Genomic DNA, 19534 nt, shown 5'->3' on the forward strand with positions numbered 1-19534 from the left:
ATCAGATATTAGAGGGGGCAGATATCCAGTATGTGGGGGGGATCAGATATTAGAGGGGGCCGATATCCAGTATGTGGGGGGGATCAGATATTAGAGGGGGCAGATATCCAGTATGTGGGGGAATCAGATATTAGAGGGGGCAGATATCCAGTATGTGGGGGGGATCAGATATTAGAGGGGGCAGATATCCAGTATGTGGGGAGATCAGATATAATAGGGGGCAGATATCCAGTATGTGGGGGGATCAGATATAATAGGGGGCAGATATCCAGTATGTGGGGGGATCAGATATTAGAGGGGGCAGATATCCAGTATGTGGGGGATCAGATATTAGAGGGGGCAGATATCCAGTATGTGGGGGGGATCAGATATTAGAGGGGGCAGATATCCAGTATGTGGGGAGATCAGATATTAGAGGGGGCAGATATCCAGTATGTGGGGGGATCAGATATTAGAGGGGGCAGATATCCAGTATGTGGGGGGATCAGATATTAGAGGGGGCAGATATCCAGTATGTGGGGGGATCAGATATAATAGGGGGCAGATATCCAGTATGTGGGGAGATCAGATATAATAGGGGGCAGATATCCAGTATGTGGGGGGATCAGATATTAGAGGGGGCCGATATCCAGTATGTGGGGGATCAGATATTAGAGGGGGCCGATATCCAGTATGTGGGGGGGATCAGATATTAGAGGGGGCCGATATCCAGTATGTGGGGGATCAGATATTAGAGGGGGCCGATATCCAGTATGTGGGGGGGATCAGATATTAGAGGGGGCAGATATCCAGTATGTGGGGAGATCAGATATTAGAGGGGGCAGATATCCAGTATGTGGGGGGATCAGATATAATAGGGGGCAGATATCCAGTATGTGGGGGGGATCAGATATTAGAGGGGGCAGATATCCAGTATGTGGGGGGATCAGATATTAGAGGGGGCAGATATCCAGTATGTGGGGGATCAGATATTAGAGGGGGCAGATATCCAGTATGTGGGGGATCAGATATTAGAGGGGGCAGATATCCAGTATGTGGGGGGATCAGATATTAGAGGGGGCAGATATCCAGTATGTGGGGGATCAGATATTAGAGGGGGCAGATATCCAGTATGTGGGGGGATCAGATATTAGAGGGGGCAGATATCCAGTATGTGGGGGATCAGATATTAGAGGGGGCAGATATCCAGTATGTGGGGGGATCAGATATTAGAGGGGGCAGATATCCAGTATGTGGGGGGATCAGATATTAGAGGGGCAGATATCCAGTATGTGGGGGATCAGATATTAGAGGGGGCCGATATCCAGTATGTGGGGGGATCAGATATTAGAGGGGGCAGATATCCAGTATGTGGGGGGATCAGATATAATAGGGGGCAGATATCCAGTATGTGGGGAGATCTGATATAACAAGGGGCAGATATCCAGTATGTGGGGGATCAGATATTAGAGGGGGCCGATATCCAGTATGTGGGGGGATCAGATATTAGAGGGGGCAGATATCCAGTATGTGGGGGGATCAGATATTAGAGGGGGCCGATATCCAGTATGTGGGGGGATCAGATATTAGAGGGGGCAGATATCCAGTATGTGGGGGGGATCAGATATTAGAGGGGGCAGATATCCAGTATGTGGGGGGGATCAGATATTAGAGGGGGCCGATATCCAGTATGTGGGGGGGATCAGATATTAGAGGGGGCCGATATCCAGTATGTGGGGGGATCAGATATTAGAGGGGGCCGATATCCAGTATGTGGGGGGGATCAGATATTAGAGGGGGCAGATATCCAGTATGTGGGGGGATCAGATATTAGAGGGGGCAGATATCCAGTATGTGGGGGATCAGATATTAGAGGGGGCAGATATCCAGTATGTGGGGGGATCAGATATTAGAGGGGGCAGATATCCAGTATGTGGGGGGATCAGATATTAGAGGGGGCAGATATCCAGTATGTGGGGGGGATCAGATATTAGAGGGGGCCGATATCCAGTATGTGGGGGGGATCAGATATTAGAGGGGGCAGATATCCAGTATGTGGGGGGATCAGATATTAGAGGGGGCAGATATCCAGTATGTGGGGGATCAGATATTAGAGGGGGCAGATATCCAGTATGTGGGGGATCAGATATTAGAGGGGGCAGATATCCAGTATGTGGGGGGATCAGATATTAGAGGGGGCAGATATCCAGTATGTGGGGGATCAGATATTAGAGGGGGCAGATATCCAGTATGTGGGGGGATCAGATATTAGAGGGGGCAGATATCCAGTATGTGGGGGATCAGATATTAGAGGGGGCAGATATCCAGTATGTGGGGGGATCAGATATTAGAGGGGGCAGATATCCAGTATGTGGGGGGATCAGATATTAGAGGGGGCAGATATCCAGTATGTGGGGGATCAGATATTAGAGGGGGCCGATATCCAGTATGTGGGGGGATCAGATATTAGAGGGGGCAGATATCCAGTATGTGGGGGGATCAGATATAATAGGGGGCAGATATCCAGTATGTGGGGAGATCTGATATAACAAGGGGCAGATATCCAGTATGTGGGGGATCAGATATTAGAGGGGGCCGATATCCAGTATGTGGGGGGATCAGATATTAGAGGGGGCAGATATCCAGTATGTGGGGGGATCAGATATTAGAGGGGGCCGATATCCAGTATGTGGGGGGGATCAGATATTAGAGGGGGCAGATATCCAGTATGTGGGGGGGATCAGATATTAGAGGGGGCAGATATCCAGTATGTGGGGGGGATCAGATATTAGAGGGGGCCGATATCCAGTATGTGGGGGGGATCAGATATTAGAGGGGGCCGATATCCAGTATGTGGGGGGATCAGATATTAGAGGGGGCCGATATCCAGTATGTGGGGGGGATCAGATATTAGAGGGGGCAGATATCCAGTATGTGGGGGGATCAGATATTAGAGGGGGCAGATATCCAGTATGTGGGGGATCAGATATTAGAGGGGGCAGATATCCAGTATGTGGGGGGATCAGATATTAGAGGGGGCAGATATCCAGTATGTGGGGGGATCAGATATTAGAGGGGGCAGATATCCAGTATGTGGGGGGGATCAGATATTAGAGGGGGCCGATATCCAGTATGTGGGGGGGATCAGATATTAGAGGGGGCAGATATCCAGTATGTGGGGGAATCAGATATTAGAGGGGGCAGATATCCAGTATGTGGGGGGGATCAGATATTAGAGGGGGCAGATATCCAGTATGTGGGGGGATCAGATATTAGAGGGGCAGATATCCAGTATGTGGGGAGATCAGATATAATAGGGGGCAGATATCCAGTATGTGGGGGGATCAGATATTAGAGGGGGCAGATATCCAGTATGTGGGGGGGATCAGATATTAGAGGGGGCAGATATCCAGTATGTGGGGAGATCAGATATTAGAGGGGGCAGATATCCAGTATGTGGGGGGATCAGATATTAGAGGGGGCAGATATCCAGTATGTGGGGGGATCAGATATTAGAGGGGCAGATATCCAGTATGTGGGGGGGATCAGATATAATAGGGGGCAGATATCCAGTATGTGGGGGGGGGATCAGATATTAGAGGGGGCAGATATCCAGTATGTGGGGGGGGATCAGATATTAGAGGGGGCAGATATCCAGTATGTGGGGGAATCAGATATTAGAGGGGGCAGATATCCAGTATGTGGGGGGGGGATCAGATATAATAGGGGGCAGATATCCAGTATGTGGGGAGATCAGATATTAGAGGGGGCAGATATCCAGTATGTGGGGGGGATCAGATATTAGAGGGGGCAGATATCCAGTATGTGGGGGGGATCAGATATAATAGGGGGCAGATATCCAGTATGTGGGGGGGGGAACAGATATTAGAGGGGGCAGATATCCAGTATGTGGGGGGGGATCAGATATAATAGGGGGCAGATATCCAGTATGTGGGGAGATCAGATATTAGAGGGGGCAGATATCCAGTATGTGGGGGGGGATCAGATATAATAGGGGGCAGATATCCAGTATGTGGGGGGGGATCAGATATTAGAGGGGGCAGATATCCAGTATGTGGGGGGATCAGATATAATAGGGGGCAGATATCCAGTATGTGGGGGATCAGATATTAGAGGGGGCAGATATCCAGTATGTGGGGGGGATCAGATATAACAGGGGGCAGATATCCAGTATGTGGGGGGGATCAGATATAACAAGGGGCAGATATCCAGTATGTGGGGGGGATCAGATATTAGAGGGGGCAGATATCCAGTATGTGGGGGGGATCAGATATTAGAGGGGGCAGATATCCAGTATGTGGGGGGATCAGATATAACAGGGGGCAGATATCCAGTATGTGGGGGATCAGATATAACAGGGGGCAGATATCCAGTATGTGGGGGGATCAGATATTAGAGGGGGCAGATATCCAGTATGTGGGGGGATCAGATATTAGAGGGGGCAGATATACAGTATGTGGGGGATCAGATATTAGAGGGGGCAGATATCCAGTATGTGGGGGGATCAGATATAATAGGGGGCAGATATCCAGTATGTGGGGGGGATCAGATATAATAGGGGGCAGATATCCAGTATGTGGGGGGGGATCAGATATTAGAGGGGGCCGATATCCAGTATGTGGGGGGGGATCAGATATTAGAGGGGGCAGATATCCAGTATGTGGGGGGAATCAGATATTAGAGGGGGCAGATATCCAGTATGTGGGGGGGGATCAGATATAATAGGGGGCAGATATCCAGTATGTGGGGAGATCAGATATTAGAGGGGGCAGATATCCAGTATGTGGGGAGATCAGATATTAGAGGGGGCAGATATCCAGTATGTGGGGGGATCAGATATAATAGGGGGCAGATATCCAGTATGTGGGGGGATCAGATATTAGAGGGGGCAGATATCCAGTATGTGGGGAGATCAGATATTAGAGGGGGCAGATATCCAGTATGTGGGGAGATCAGATATTAGAGGGGGCAGATATCCAGTATGTGGGGGGGATCAGATATTAGAGGGGGCAGATATCCAGTATGTGGGGGGGGATCAGATATAATAGGGGGCAGATATCCAGTATGTGGGGGGGGGGATCAGATATTAGAGGGGGCAGATATCCAGTATGTGGGGGGGGATCAGATATAATAGGGGGCAGATATCCAGTATGTGGGGAGATCAGATATTAGAGGGGGCAGATATCCAGTATGTGGGGGGATCAGATATAATAGGGGGCAGATATCCAGTATGTGGGGGGGATCAGATATTAGAGGGGGCCGATATCCAGTATGTGGGGGGGATCAGATATTAGAGGGGGCCGATATCCAGTATGTGGGGGGATCAGATATTAGAGGGGGCAGATATCCAGTATGTGGGGGGATCAGATATTAGAGGGGGCAGATATCCAGTATGTGGGGGGGATCAGATATTAGAGGGGGCAGATATCCAGTATGTGGGGAGATCAGATATAATAGGGGGCAGATATCCAGTATGTGGGGGGATCAGATATAATAGGGGGCAGATATCCAGTATGTGGGGGGGATCAGATATTAGAGGGGGCAGATATCCAGTATGTGGGGGATCAGATATTAGAGGGGGCAGATATCCAGTATGTGGGGGGGATCAGATATTAGAGGGGGCAGATATCCAGTATGTGGGGAGATCAGATATAATAGGGGGCAGATATCCAGTATGTGGGGGGATCAGATATAATAGGGGGCAGATATCCAGTATGTGGGGGGGATCAGATATTAGAGGGGGCAGATATCCAGTATGTGGGGGATCAGATATTAGAGGGGGCAGATATCCAGTATGTGGGGGGGATCAGATATTAGAGGGGGCAGATATCCAGTATGTGGGGAGATCAGATATTAGAGGGGGCAGATATCCAGTATGTGGGGGGATCAGATATTAGAGGGGGCAGATATCCAGTATGTGGGGGGATCAGATATTAGAGGGGGCAGATATCCAGTATGTGGGGGGATCAGATATAATAGGGGGCAGATATCCAGTATGTGGGGAGATCAGATATAATAGGGGGCAGATATCCAGTATGTGGGGGGATCAGATATTAGAGGGGGCCGATATCCAGTATGTGGGGGATCAGATATTAGAGGGGGCCGATATCCAGTATGTGGGGGGGATCAGATATTAGAGGGGGCCGATATCCAGTATGTGGGGGATCAGATATTAGAGGGGGCCGATATCCAGTATGTGGGGGGGATCAGATATTAGAGGGGGCAGATATCCAGTATGTGGGGAGATCAGATATTAGAGGGGGCAGATATCCAGTATGTGGGGGGATCAGATATAATAGGGGGCAGATATCCAGTATGTGGGGGGGATCAGATATTAGAGGGGGCAGATATCCAGTATGTGGGGGGATCAGATATTAGAGGGGGCAGATATCCAGTATGTGGGGGATCAGATATTAGAGGGGGCAGATATCCAGTATGTGGGGGATCAGATATTAGAGGGGGCAGATATCCAGTATGTGGGGGGATCAGATATTAGAGGGGGCAGATATCCAGTATGTGGGGGATCAGATATTAGAGGGGGCAGATATCCAGTATGTGGGGGGATCAGATATTAGAGGGGGCAGATATCCAGTATGTGGGGGATCAGATATTAGAGGGGGCAGATATCCAGTATGTGGGGGGATCAGATATTAGAGGGGGCAGATATCCAGTATGTGGGGGGATCAGATATTAGAGGGGGCAGATATCCAGTATGTGGGGGATCAGATATTAGAGGGGGCCGATATCCAGTATGTGGGGGGATCAGATATTAGAGGGGGCAGATATCCAGTATGTGGGGGGATCAGATATAATAGGGGGCAGATATCCAGTATGTGGGGAGATCTGATATAACAAGGGGCAGATATCCAGTATGTGGGGGATCAGATATTAGAGGGGGCCGATATCCAGTATGTGGGGGGATCAGATATTAGAGGGGGCAGATATCCAGTATGTGGGGGGATCAGATATTAGAGGGGGCCGATATCCAGTATGTGGGGGGGATCAGATATTAGAGGGGGCAGATATCCAGTATGTGGGGGGGATCAGATATTAGAGGGGGCAGATATCCAGTATGTGGGGGGGATCAGATATTAGAGGGGGCCGATATCCAGTATGTGGGGGGGATCAGATATTAGAGGGGGCCGATATCCAGTATGTGGGGGGATCAGATATTAGAGGGGGCCGATATCCAGTATGTGGGGGGGATCAGATATTAGAGGGGGCAGATATCCAGTATGTGGGGGGATCAGATATTAGAGGGGGCAGATATCCAGTATGTGGGGGATCAGATATTAGAGGGGGCAGATATCCAGTATGTGGGGGGATCAGATATTAGAGGGGGCAGATATCCAGTATGTGGGGGGATCAGATATTAGAGGGGGCAGATATCCAGTATGTGGGGGGGATCAGATATTAGAGGGGGCCGATATCCAGTATGTGGGGGGGATCAGATATTAGAGGGGGCAGATATCCAGTATGTGGGGGAATCAGATATTAGAGGGGGCAGATATCCAGTATGTGGGGGGGATCAGATATTAGAGGGGGCAGATATCCAGTATGTGGGGGGATCAGATATTAGAGGGGGCAGATATCCAGTATGTGGGGAGATCAGATATAATAGGGGGCAGATATCCAGTATGTGGGGGGATCAGATATTAGAGGGGGCAGATATCCAGTATGTGGGGGGGATCAGATATTAGAGGGGGCAGATATCCAGTATGTGGGGAGATCAGATATTAGAGGGGGCAGATATCCAGTATGTGGGGGGATCAGATATTAGAGGGGGCAGATATCCAGTATGTGGGGGGATCAGATATTAGAGGGGGCAGATATCCAGTATGTGGGGGGGATCAGATATAATAGGGGGCAGATATCCAGTATGTGGGGGGGGGATCAGATATTAGAGGGGGCCGATATCCAGTATGTGGGGGGGGATCAGATATTAGAGGGGGCAGATATCCAGTATGTGGGGGAATCAGATATTAGAGGGGGCAGATATCCAGTATGTGGGGGGGGGATCAGATATAATAGGGGGCAGATATCCAGTATGTGGGGAGATCAGATATTAGAGGGGGCAGATATCCAGTATGTGGGGGGGATCAGATATTAGAGGGGGCAGATATCCAGTATGTGGGGGGGGATCAGATATAATAGGGGGCAGATATCCAGTATGTGGGGGGGGGGGAACAGATATTAGAGGGGGCAGATATCCAGTATGTGGGGGGATCAGATATAATAGGGGGCAGATATCCAGTATGTGGGGAGATCAGATATTAGAGGGGGCAGATATCCAGTATGTGGGGGGGGGATCAGATATAATAGGGGGCAGATATCCAGTATGTGGGGGGGGATCAGATATTAGAGGGGGCAGATATCCAGTATGTGGGGGGATCAGATATAATAGGGGGCAGATATCCAGTATGTGGGGGATCAGATATTAGAGGGGGCAGATATCCAGTATGTGGGGGGGATCAGATATAACAGGGGGCAGATATCCAGTATGTGGGGGGGATCAGATATAACAAGGGGCAGATATCCAGTATGTGGGGGGGATCAGATATTAGAGGGGGCAGATATCCAGTATGTGGGGGGGATCAGATATTAGAGGGGGCAGATATCCAGTATGTGGGGGGATCAGATATAACAGGGGGCAGATATCCAGTATGTGGGGGATCAGATATAACAGGGGGCAGATATCCAGTATGTGGGGGGATCAGATATTAGAGGGGGCAGATATCCAGTATGTGGGGGGATCAGATATTAGAGGGGGCAGATATACAGTATGTGGGGGATCAGATATTAGAGGGGGCAGATATCCAGTATGTGGGGGGATCAGATATAATAGGGGGCAGATATCCAGTATGTGGGGGGGATCAGATATAATAGGGGGCAGATATCCAGTATGTGGGGGGGGATCAGATATTAGAGGGGGCCGATATCCAGTATGTGGGGGGGGATCAGATATTAGAGGGGGCAGATATCCAGTATGTGGGGGAATCAGATATTAGAGGGGGCAGATATCCAGTATGTGGGGGGGGGATCAGATATAATAGGGGGCAGATATCCAGTATGTGGGGAGATCAGATATTAGAGGGGGCAGATATCCAGTATGTGGGGAGATCAGATATTAGAGGGGGCAGATATCCAGTATGTGGGGGGATCAGATATAATAGGGGGCAGATATCCAGTATGTGGGGGGATCAGATATTAGAGGGGGCAGATATCCAGTATGTGGGGAGATCAGATATTAGAGGGGGCAGATATCCAGTATGTGGGGAGATCAGATATTAGAGGGGGCAGATATCCAGTATGTGGGGGGGATCAGATATTAGAGGGGGCAGATATCCAGTATGTGGGGGGGGATCAGATATAATAGGGGGCAGATATCCAGTATGTGGGGGGGGGGATCAGATATTAGAGGGGGCAGATATCCAGTATGTGGGGGGGGGATCAGATATAATAGGGGGCAGATATCCAGTATGTGGGGAGATCAGATATTAGAGGGGGCAGATATCCAGTATGTGGGGGGATCAGATATAATAGGGGGCAGATATCCAGTATGTGGGGGGATCAGATATTAGAGGGGGCAGATATCCAGTATGTGGGGGGATCAGATATTAGAGGGGGCAGATATCCAGTATGTGGGGAGATCAGATACAACACGGGGCAGATATCCAGTATGTGGGGGGGATCAGATATAACAGGGGGCAGATATCCAGTATGTGGGGGGATCAGATATAACAAGGGGCAGATATCCAGTATGTGGGGGGGATCAGATATTAGAGGGGGCAGATATCCAGTATGTGGGGGGATCAGATATTAGAGGGGGCAGATATCCAGTATGTGGGGGGATCAGATATAATAGGGGGCAGATATCCAGTATGTGGGGGGATCAGATATAATAGGGGGCAGATATCCAGTATGTGGGGGGATCAGATATAACACGGGCAGATATCCAGTATGTGGGGGGATCAGATATTAGAGGGGGCAGATATCCAGTATGTGGGGGATCAGATATTAGAGGGGGCAGATATCCAGTATGTGGGGGGATCAGATATTAGAGGGGGCAGATATCCAGTATGTGGGGGGATCAGATATTAGAGGGGGCAGATATCCAGTATGTGGGGAGATCAGATATAATAGGGGGCAGATATCCAGTATGTGGGGGGATCAGATATTAGAGGGGGCAGATATCCAGTATGTGGGGGGGATCAGATATTAGAGGGGGCAGATATCCAGTATGTGGGGAGATCAGATATTAGAGGGGGCAGATATCCAGTATGTGGGGGGATCAGATATTAGAGGGGGCAGATATCCAGTATGTGGGGGAATCAGATATTAGAGGGGGCAGATATCCAGTATGTGGGGGGATCAGATATTAGAGGGGGCAGATATCCAGTATGTGGGGGGGATCAGATATTAGAGGGGGCAGATATCCAGTATGTGGGGGGGGGATCAGATATTAGAGGGGGCAGATATCCAGTATGTGGGGGGATCAGATATTAGAGGGGGCAGATATCCAGTATGTGGGGAGATCAGATATTAGAGGGGGCCGATATCCAGTATGTGGGGGGATCAGATATTAGAGGGGGCAGATATCCAGTATGTGGGGGGATCAGATATTAGAGGGGGCCGATATCCAGTATGTGGGGGGGATCAGATATTAGAGGGGGCAGATATCCAGTATGTGGGGAGATCAGATATTAGAGGGGGCAGATATCCAGTATGTGGGGGGATCAGATATTAGAGGGGGCAGATATCCAGTATGTGGGGGGATCAGATATTAGAGGGGGCAGATATCCAGTATGTGGGGGATCAGATATTAGAGGGGGCAGATATCCAGTATGTGGGGGATCAGATATTAGAGGGGGCAGATATCCAGTATGTGGGGGGATCAGATATTAGAGGGGGCAGATATCCAGTATGTGGGGGGATCAGATATTAGAGGGGGCCGATATCCAGTATGTGGGGGGATCAGATATTAGAGGGGGCCGATATCCAGTATGTGGGGGGGATCAGATATTAGAGGGGGCAGATATCCAGTATGTGGGGGGATCAGATATTAGAGGGGGCAGATATCCAGTATGTGGGGGATCAGATATTAGAGGGGGCAGATATCCAGTATGTGGGGGGGATCAGATATTAGAGGGGGCCGATATCCAGTATGTGGGGGGGATCAGATATTAGAGGGGGCAGATATCCAGTATGTGGGGGGATCAGATATTAGAGGGGGCAGATATCCAGTATGTGGGGGGGGGGATCAGATATTAGAGGGGGCCGATATCCAGTATGTGGGGGGGGGATCAGATATTAGAGGGTGCAGATATCCAGTATGTGGGGGGGGGATCAGATATTAGAGGGGGCCGATATCCAGTATGTGGGGAGATCAGATATTAGAGGGGGCAGATATCCAGTATGTGGGGAGATCAGATATTAGAGGGGGCAGATATCCAGTATGTGGGGGGGATCAGATATTAGAGGGGGCAGATATCCAGTATGTGGGGGGGGATCAGATATAATAGGGGGCAGATATCCAGTATGTGGGGGGGGGGATCAGATATTAGAGGGGGCAGATATCCAGTATGTGGGGGGGGGATCAGATATAATAGGGGGCAGATATCCAGTATGTGGGGGGGGGGATCAGATATTAGAGGGGGCAGATATCCAGTATGTGGGGGGATCAGATATAATAGGGGGCAGATATCCAGTATGTGGGGGGATCAGATATAACACGGGCAGATATCCAGTATGTGGGGGGATCAGATATTAGAGGGGGCAGATATCCAGTATGTGGGGAGATCAGATACAACACGGGGCAGATATCCAGTATGTGGGGGGGATCAGATATAACAGGGGGCAGATATCCAGTATGTGGGGGGATCAGATATAACAAGGGGCAGATATCCAGTATGTGGGGGGGATCAGATATTAGAGGGGGCAGATATCCAGTATGTGGGGGGATCAGATATTAGAGGGGGCAGATATCCAGTATGTGGGGGGATCAGATATAATAGGGGGCAGATATCCAGTATGTGGGGGGATCAGATATAATAGGGGGCAGATATCCAGTATGTGGGGGGATCAGATATAACACGGGCAGATATCCAGTATGTGGGGGGATCAGATATTAGAGGGGGCAGATATCCAGTATGTGGGGGGATCAGATATTAGAGGGGGCAGATATCCAGTATGTGGGGGGATCAGATATTAGAGGGGGCAGATATCCAGTATGTGGGGGGATCAGATATTAGAGGGGGCAGATATCCAGTATGTGGGGGATCAGATATTAGAGGGGGCAGATATCCAGTATGTGGGGGGATCAGATATTAGAGGGGGCAGATATCCAGTATGTGGGGGGATCAGATATTAGAGGGGGCAGATATCCAGTATGTGGGGAGATCAGATATAATAGGGGGCAGATATCCAGTATGTGGGGGGATCAGATATTAGAGGGGGCAGATATCCAGTATGTGGGGGGGATCAGATATTAGAGGGGGCAGATATCCAGTATGTGGGGAGATCAGATATTAGAGGGGGCAGATATCCAGTATGTGGGGGGATCAGATATTAGAGGGGGCAGATATCCAGTATGTGGGGGAATCAGATATTAGAGGGGGCAGATATCCAGTATGTGGGGGGATCAGATATTAGAGGGGGCAGATATCCAGTATGTGGGGGGGATCAGATATTAGAGGGGGCAGATATCCAGTATGTGGGGGGGGGATCAGATATTAGAGGGGGCAGATATCCAGTATGTGGGGGGATCAGATATTAGAGGGGGCAGATATCCAGTATGTGGGGAGATCAGATATTAGAGGGGGCCGATATCCAGTATGTGGGGGGATCAGATATTAGAGGGGGCAGATATCCAGTATGTGGGGGGATCAGATATTAGAGGGGGCCGATATCCAGTATGTGGGGGGGATCAGATATTAGAGGGGGCAGATATCCAGTATGTGGGGAGATCAGATATTAGAGGGGGCAGATATCCAGTATGTGGGGGGATCAGATATTAGAGGGGGCCGATATCCAGTATGTGGGGGGGGGATCAGATATTAGAGGGTGCAGATATCCAGTATGTGGGGGGGGGATCAGATATTAGAGGGGGCCGATATCCAGTATGTGGGGGGGGGATCAGATATTAGAGGGGGCAGATATCCAGTATGTGGGGGGATCAGATATTAGAGGGGGCCGATATCCAGTATGTGGGGGGATCAGATATTAGAGGGGGCAGATATCCAGTATGTGGGGGGATCAGATATTAGAGGGGGCAGATATCCAGTATGTGTGGGGGGATCAGATATTAGAGGGGGCAGATATCCAGTATGTGGGGGGGATCAGATATTAGAGGGGGCCGATATCCAGTATGTGGGGGATCAGATATTAGAGGGGGCCGATATCCAGTATGTGGGGGGGATGAGATATTAGAGGGGGCAGATATCCAGTATGTGGGGGGATCAGATATTAGAGGGGGCAGATATCCAGTATGTGGGGGGATCAGATATTAGAGGGGGCCGATATCCAGTATGTGGGGGATCAGATATTAGAGGGGGCAGATATCCAGTATGTGGGGGGATCAGATATTAGAGGGGGCAGATATCCAGTATGTGGGGGATCAGATATTAGAGGGGGCAGATATCCAGTATGTGGGGGGATCAGATATTAGAGGGGGCCGATATCCAGTATGTGGGGGGGATCAGATATTAGAGGGGGCAGATATCCAGTATGTGGGGGGATCAGATATTAGAGGGGGCAGATATCCAGTATGTGGGGGATCGAGGGCTTTTGTTTTTATACCTTGAAGTAATCTCCAAATGACCAGTTTCCCAGCATCTCGAAGAAGGTGTGGTGATAGACGTCTCGGCCCACGTCCTCCAGGTCGTTGTGCTTCCCCCCGGCTCGCACACACTTCTGGCTGTTCACTACCCTGCGGTACTGCGCCATCTCGCTCCGGGGGTCCACGTTACCCAGGAATATGGGCTTAAACTGGGGGATAAAAAGCAACACATTATTATTACACATAATGAGTCCTTGACCACCAGGAAGCCCCACAGGGCAGAATGACCCCTCTGCAGGGGCGTCAAAAAGCACTGGATGGATCCGGCCTCTCTCTATATATATGGTATATATATTAGTATGGGACAGTCGCTCCTGTCCGCCGGCGCAGCCTGACCCCGGGGTAACCGACACTTCACAGAATGATTGTCAGCAGCGCAGTAATGAGCGATATAATATTACACACCAGTTATTAGAGGAGCCACGCCCCTTCTGCCATCAGCCACGCCCCTCCTGTCAATCATCTCTGTGGCTCCGCCCCACAGCGCCACTCCTTACAACCAATGGAGCGCCGCGCCACCGCCCACGTGACCTCACCTGGTTCATGCCGGCGTTCACAAACAGCAGACTGGGGTCTCCCCGCGGCCGCACGGAGGAGGACGGGACGCGCCGGTGTTCATGCTGCTCCTCGAAATAGCGCAAGAACGTGCGGCGGACGGCAGCCGAGGACGGGGAGGAGGCAGAGGACAGAGCCCGGCGGCTGCGCGGCACACGAGCTGTCAGGCTCTGGAGCAGCCGCAAGGAAGCCACCATCTTACGGATGGCAAGGGCACAGTGACGGGGAATGCGGTCACTTCCGGCTTTTTGTGCGCATGTGCAGTTTCTCGTGCTGTATTGTCAAGGTTATGGATTTTGTATTGTGAAGCTTTATTACTATGTCACATAACAAGCAGTACACTTTCCTTCAAGGGGTTTTCCATCTTGAATCCCACCACGGCCACTTTTCATTTTTATGCTTTTATCTTTTTCTTCTGCAGGTTTCTGAGGCTGTAACATATTTTTCAGTTGATGGCGCCGTGGCAGGGCTCCTTATTCTTTCTCCGAGTTCACCAAGGCCCTTTTTCGTTTTCATTTTTCCGTCAATTTGGCCATGTGAGGGCTTATTTTTTGCGGGACGAGTTGTCCTTTTGAACGACATCATTGGTTTTACCATGTCTTGTACTACAAAAAAATTCCAAGTGCGGTGAAACTGCAAAAAAAAAAAAGTGCAGTCCCACACTGGTTTTTTGTTTGGCTTTTTTGCTAGCTTCGCTAAATGCTAAAACTGACCTGATATTATGATTCTCCAGGTCATTACGAGTTCATAGACACCAAACATGTCCAGGTTCTCTTTTATCTAAGTGGTGAAAAAAATTCCAAACTTTGCTAAAAAAAAAAAAAAAATGGCGCCATTTTCCGATACCTGTAGCGTCTCCATTTTTCATGATCTGGGGTCGGTTGAGGGCTTATTTTTTGCGTGCTGAGCTGGCGTTTTTAATGATTCCACTTCGGTGCACTCACCACTGTGACCACACAGGTAACCGCCTTACACAGTCATCCGTCACTTGTGTCCGCCAACCCATGCACCTGCCGGTTGCTCCCACTTACGTTACTGTTTCCCCTCTGTGCTCCACAGGCAGCCATTCATCATTGCCTGTACCTTTTCTGCATTCCTATCTTGTTCCATTATGTGTCTGATTCCACCCTCTTCCAGCTGTCGGCTCCCTCATACACCCAGTCCTTACACTAGTTCTACATTTTATTACTTGGTGACTATTGCCGGTTAGCTGATTACCCCCATGCCCGCGGCATCCCTATCCACGCCACCCCACCCCCATCCCTCTCACACGGCACTGTTATTTCCATGGCAGCTTCATTATCACTGTGTGACCTCTCTGATCACAGAAACACTCTACACGATTACTGTTTATGGACCACTGATATTGTCTGTAAGTGACACATGTGTATCCTGTGTCTGTACATGTACTACCTCCATCATTTATGTCCCTTGACCGTGCTTTACCTATATATTTTATTCCTTTTGACATATTTTTCATTGTGTTTTCTATATAAAATTGTCCGGTTACCTTAACGACATCTCTACACATTGTCACCTTCCATCTTGGGCCACATGTTTTGATCCAATAATCGTCTATCACATTTTATTACACTATTTTCTTTGGATCACTATTCTGTTATAGATGTGATCTATATATATATATATAGATGTGATATTCTGTTATAGATGTGAGGGCAGTCAGTCTTTTGCTGTTAGCGCCACCTTTTACCATTTTGTCTCAATAAAGCTTATGTTTTATCTTTTCAACCATTGTCTTTCCATCTTTTTGACCTTTTGTTTGGTAATTCCTCCTTACTCATGCGAAAACCATGGCAGCATGCTGCGATTGCACTCGAGAATTGGATCGCAGGCATCCATAGAAATCTATGGGTGCGTGTAAAACATTGCACTGCACTCTGATATCACTCGAGTGCAGTGCGATTCCCGGGGGCCGCAGCGGAGATGGAGAAATTACTTTCTCCGTCTCTTCCACAGCCGTGCTCCAATCCTGTTATGTGAGAGCATTGGAGCCTAAAGCACTGACTCTCGGCTCTCACTGAGAAAAGTGTGGCACCCCTGGGGTCCAGTCGCCACAGAGGTACTGCACCTCACCCAGAGGTGTGGTATCCCACTCAAAGGTAAGGAGGGAGAACTACCCAGAACTCTAAGACTCGCACCCAACACACACCAGTTCAGTCAGGGCACCTGGGTGTACCCTTGGGGAGGAAGGCCTCATCTCAGACTGGATAAGAATGGGTGGTGGTAGTGTGTGGGGTAGGTAGGAAAAGGGGGAGGAGCTTAGAAGGCGGAAAGAACAGTGCAGAGGGGAGTCTGTGTGAAGTGGAGGAGAGCAGACGTGTGGGTCTGCAGCTCTTGACAGACAGAACAGAGAAGTGTGAGAGAGAAATAGAAAGAAGCTCCCAAGAGGACAGAAGTGGTCCTAGGGGCACGGGAAGTGCAGAAGCCACCCGTGGGGCCCGTGTCCAGACATGGAGGGACCAGGACGCAGTCAGTGGACGGCCCCAACTTAGTGGAATACTTCAAGTTCAGCTAAGAAACAGGAGGATGCGGATTTTGCATGAAGCACAGCCACATCCACCCATACTTCACCAAAAAGGCAGCCGTATAGAATCCAGGGGACTCGGAGAACGTTGCCCGACCAGGTTCCTGGATGCTGGCTTGGGACACTGTCGGTAAGGCACTGGGCAGGAGAAGAGGAAAGCCAGTGTAGTGAGACGGCCAGAGAAAGGCATACAAAAGGAGTCCTGGAAAGGTGCACCCCAATTAACCTGGGAGTTTGCTGGACCACCGACCTGACGGACACAGCACCAGGCTGGCGTTTGTGGACTGGAGAACTGTGAGTAAAGTGGAAACTGCACCTTACTGTGACCTTTGTGTTATTCCTACAACACCTGCCCGGCATAACCACCACTAGAAACATCTCACTTAATCCTACAACTGCCCTGGGGCTAGCTCTACCTGTGGAGAGCTGTAACAACACTGCTGCATCCCCATCAACCCCAGCGGTCTCCTCAAGTAGCGTCGGCTAACATCTATTTGCAGTATACCACAAGTGGTGTCAGGATCTAATTTTTATAAACTTTATTCCCATTAACTTCCCTTTTCATTGGATGCCCTGGGCCATGGACCGCGTCACTGCTGCCATGACACGTCCCCTTTAAAAACCGGCCCAGTACCGAGAGCCCCATGGCCCCGACGGGCACTCCAGAAGGATCAGTTGCTGTGCGCTTATGGGACCCCGACCCAAGCAAACTATAGCCCAGGTGCTCTCTCTTTTTGGTCAGACCTTGTAGACATACAGGGGGTCTTCTTCAGGATTGTTGGTGCCATGGCCTGTGATCAGATAAACCCTGAAGGCTTTCTCCTTACACTCCTTCTTCTCGTGGACAATCCCTACAACATTTCCTACAGTTAAGTCTGTATGAACTTTATGACCAATAGTTGGCACCATTTTTTGAGCTGGACCCCAGTGGAAGCTGCTCGCGGTCCCAACGGCTCCCACTGTCTCACTGGGAAAAATATGACTCCGTCCAGATGCCGACAAAACTGTCTCATCAGTATTTTGCACCTGTGTTACTGCCATCTTTATTACATTTGTTTGCGGCATCCTGAGTGTGCATTAGTCCTGACACCGGGGCAGGTGAGCCCTGCAGACCCTTTGTGCTGCATTAATTCTTGAATTTTTGGAGGATTTTGTGGCGCCCCAGGGTCCTTGTCGTCACAGTAGCATTGCTTTCCTCACGGGGAGAGTGATGATACGCTTGAAGGCAAGAAGGGATAACTGTAACCAGGTACCACAAACATGCAACACATTCACACTCCAGGCCACCAGGGGGAGCTTTTGATCCTACTTGCTAGGTGACTCCCCATATACTGTATATATAACTGGTTGTCTGTAGGGAGAGTTAGTCAGTTCTTGCCAGGATACAGAATGGATCAGTCTGAGGCAGCAGAAGGTTTTACGGAGCTGTGCCGCCGCAGTGCAACAGCTCCTGGAAAGAGACATACAGAAAGCTGAATACATTGCAGAGAGCATGCAGGAGAGCAAAGCACAGGAGAGAATACCAGGGGGAGACCAGCCCCAAGCAGGCTGCTTCCTTCTGAGAGGCAGAGACCGGTAGCCGGAACACCGAGGGTGTAAGGACCTCTATGGCTTACATCAGAGACCGGCAGGACAGCTAAACTCCAAGTTACCTGTCTGACCTAACACCCAGGAGGCTCGGTGGTGTTAGGGTTGGTGGAATGCACCGAGTATATATATATATATTATTAGGTGCGTTCGCAACCCGGGGTCCACCGTGCAGGAGAGGAACCTGCTGCTGGCAAATAGCGGTGCTATATGGCGGCATAACTCCACAGAGTCGCTAGGAACAAGATACTGTGCCCTGTTAACCTCACAGAGGTACACAGCCACCAACCAGAGCAAACTGTGGTCATGCAGTCAGAAAAAACAGACAAACAACTCCTCACCGGAGGTGCTGGTATTCTAGCGGCTTATTTCAGCCAAGGCCCTGAATACACTCATACAAACTCCTCACCGGAGGTGCCGGTATTCTAGGGGCTTATTTCAGCCAAACCCTAACCGCATCCAGACATGACCACACTGGTGCTGAGCTTTTTATAGCTGCAACTTCAGGACCTTCCTAGAGGACCAATTGGAGCTGCTACAGTAAATGAGCAACTTCAGGACCTTCCTAGAGGACCAATGGGAGCTGCTGCAGTATCTGAGATGTGACCCCCGACCTCCAATGAGAGGTCTTACCCTGGGCATGCTCAAAAGGGGAAAAGCAGGACTTAGCCCCAGAGACGTCTGCTAGCTTCTGACCAGTACTGGCTACAAAGGCAGAGACTGGAAGAACAGTAGTAACCAGTTGCCCAGTATCAGCCTGAGCCAGATGCTGGGACCGACGTCTCCGCTGAGCAGCCTCCACTGTGGCTGGAGAAGAATGGGAGACTGCAGCGGAGGTGGTTCGAGATTCCACCTGTGCAGAGGTGGGAACTCGACACCTAACAATATGTTGATCCAATGCCACTATACAAAAATGTACATATAATTGAACATGAGGTTCTTAGTTTAACATTCTTATCAGACTGTATGAAGTTGCTGCAGCATCATGGCAAACTCAGTGGGTCCTAACT

General features: G+C 50.0%; 1 protein-coding gene across 1 annotated transcript in view; it reads right to left on the reverse strand.

The window, feature by feature from the left end:
- AARS2 (alanyl-tRNA synthetase 2, mitochondrial) overlaps positions 1-14609 on the reverse strand; it is a 39195-nt gene extending 24586 nt beyond the window's left edge. Inside the window, exons 1-2 of the mRNA XM_069768279.1 lie at positions 14374-14609; positions 13798-13986 (exon numbers count right to left, since the gene is read on the reverse strand). Coding sequence (XP_069624380.1) covers positions 13798-13986; positions 14374-14589 — 405 coding nt within the window. The 5' untranslated portion in view covers positions 14590-14609. The remainder of the gene's footprint in view (positions 1-13797; positions 13987-14373) is intronic.
- Between the last annotated feature and the right edge of the window lie 4925 nt (positions 14610-19534).

This window comes from Ranitomeya imitator, chromosome 5 (assembly GCF_032444005.1).
Source record: "Ranitomeya imitator isolate aRanImi1 chromosome 5, aRanImi1.pri, whole genome shotgun sequence".
In the NCBI taxonomy this organism is placed as follows: domain Eukaryota; kingdom Metazoa; phylum Chordata; class Amphibia; order Anura; family Dendrobatidae; genus Ranitomeya; species Ranitomeya imitator.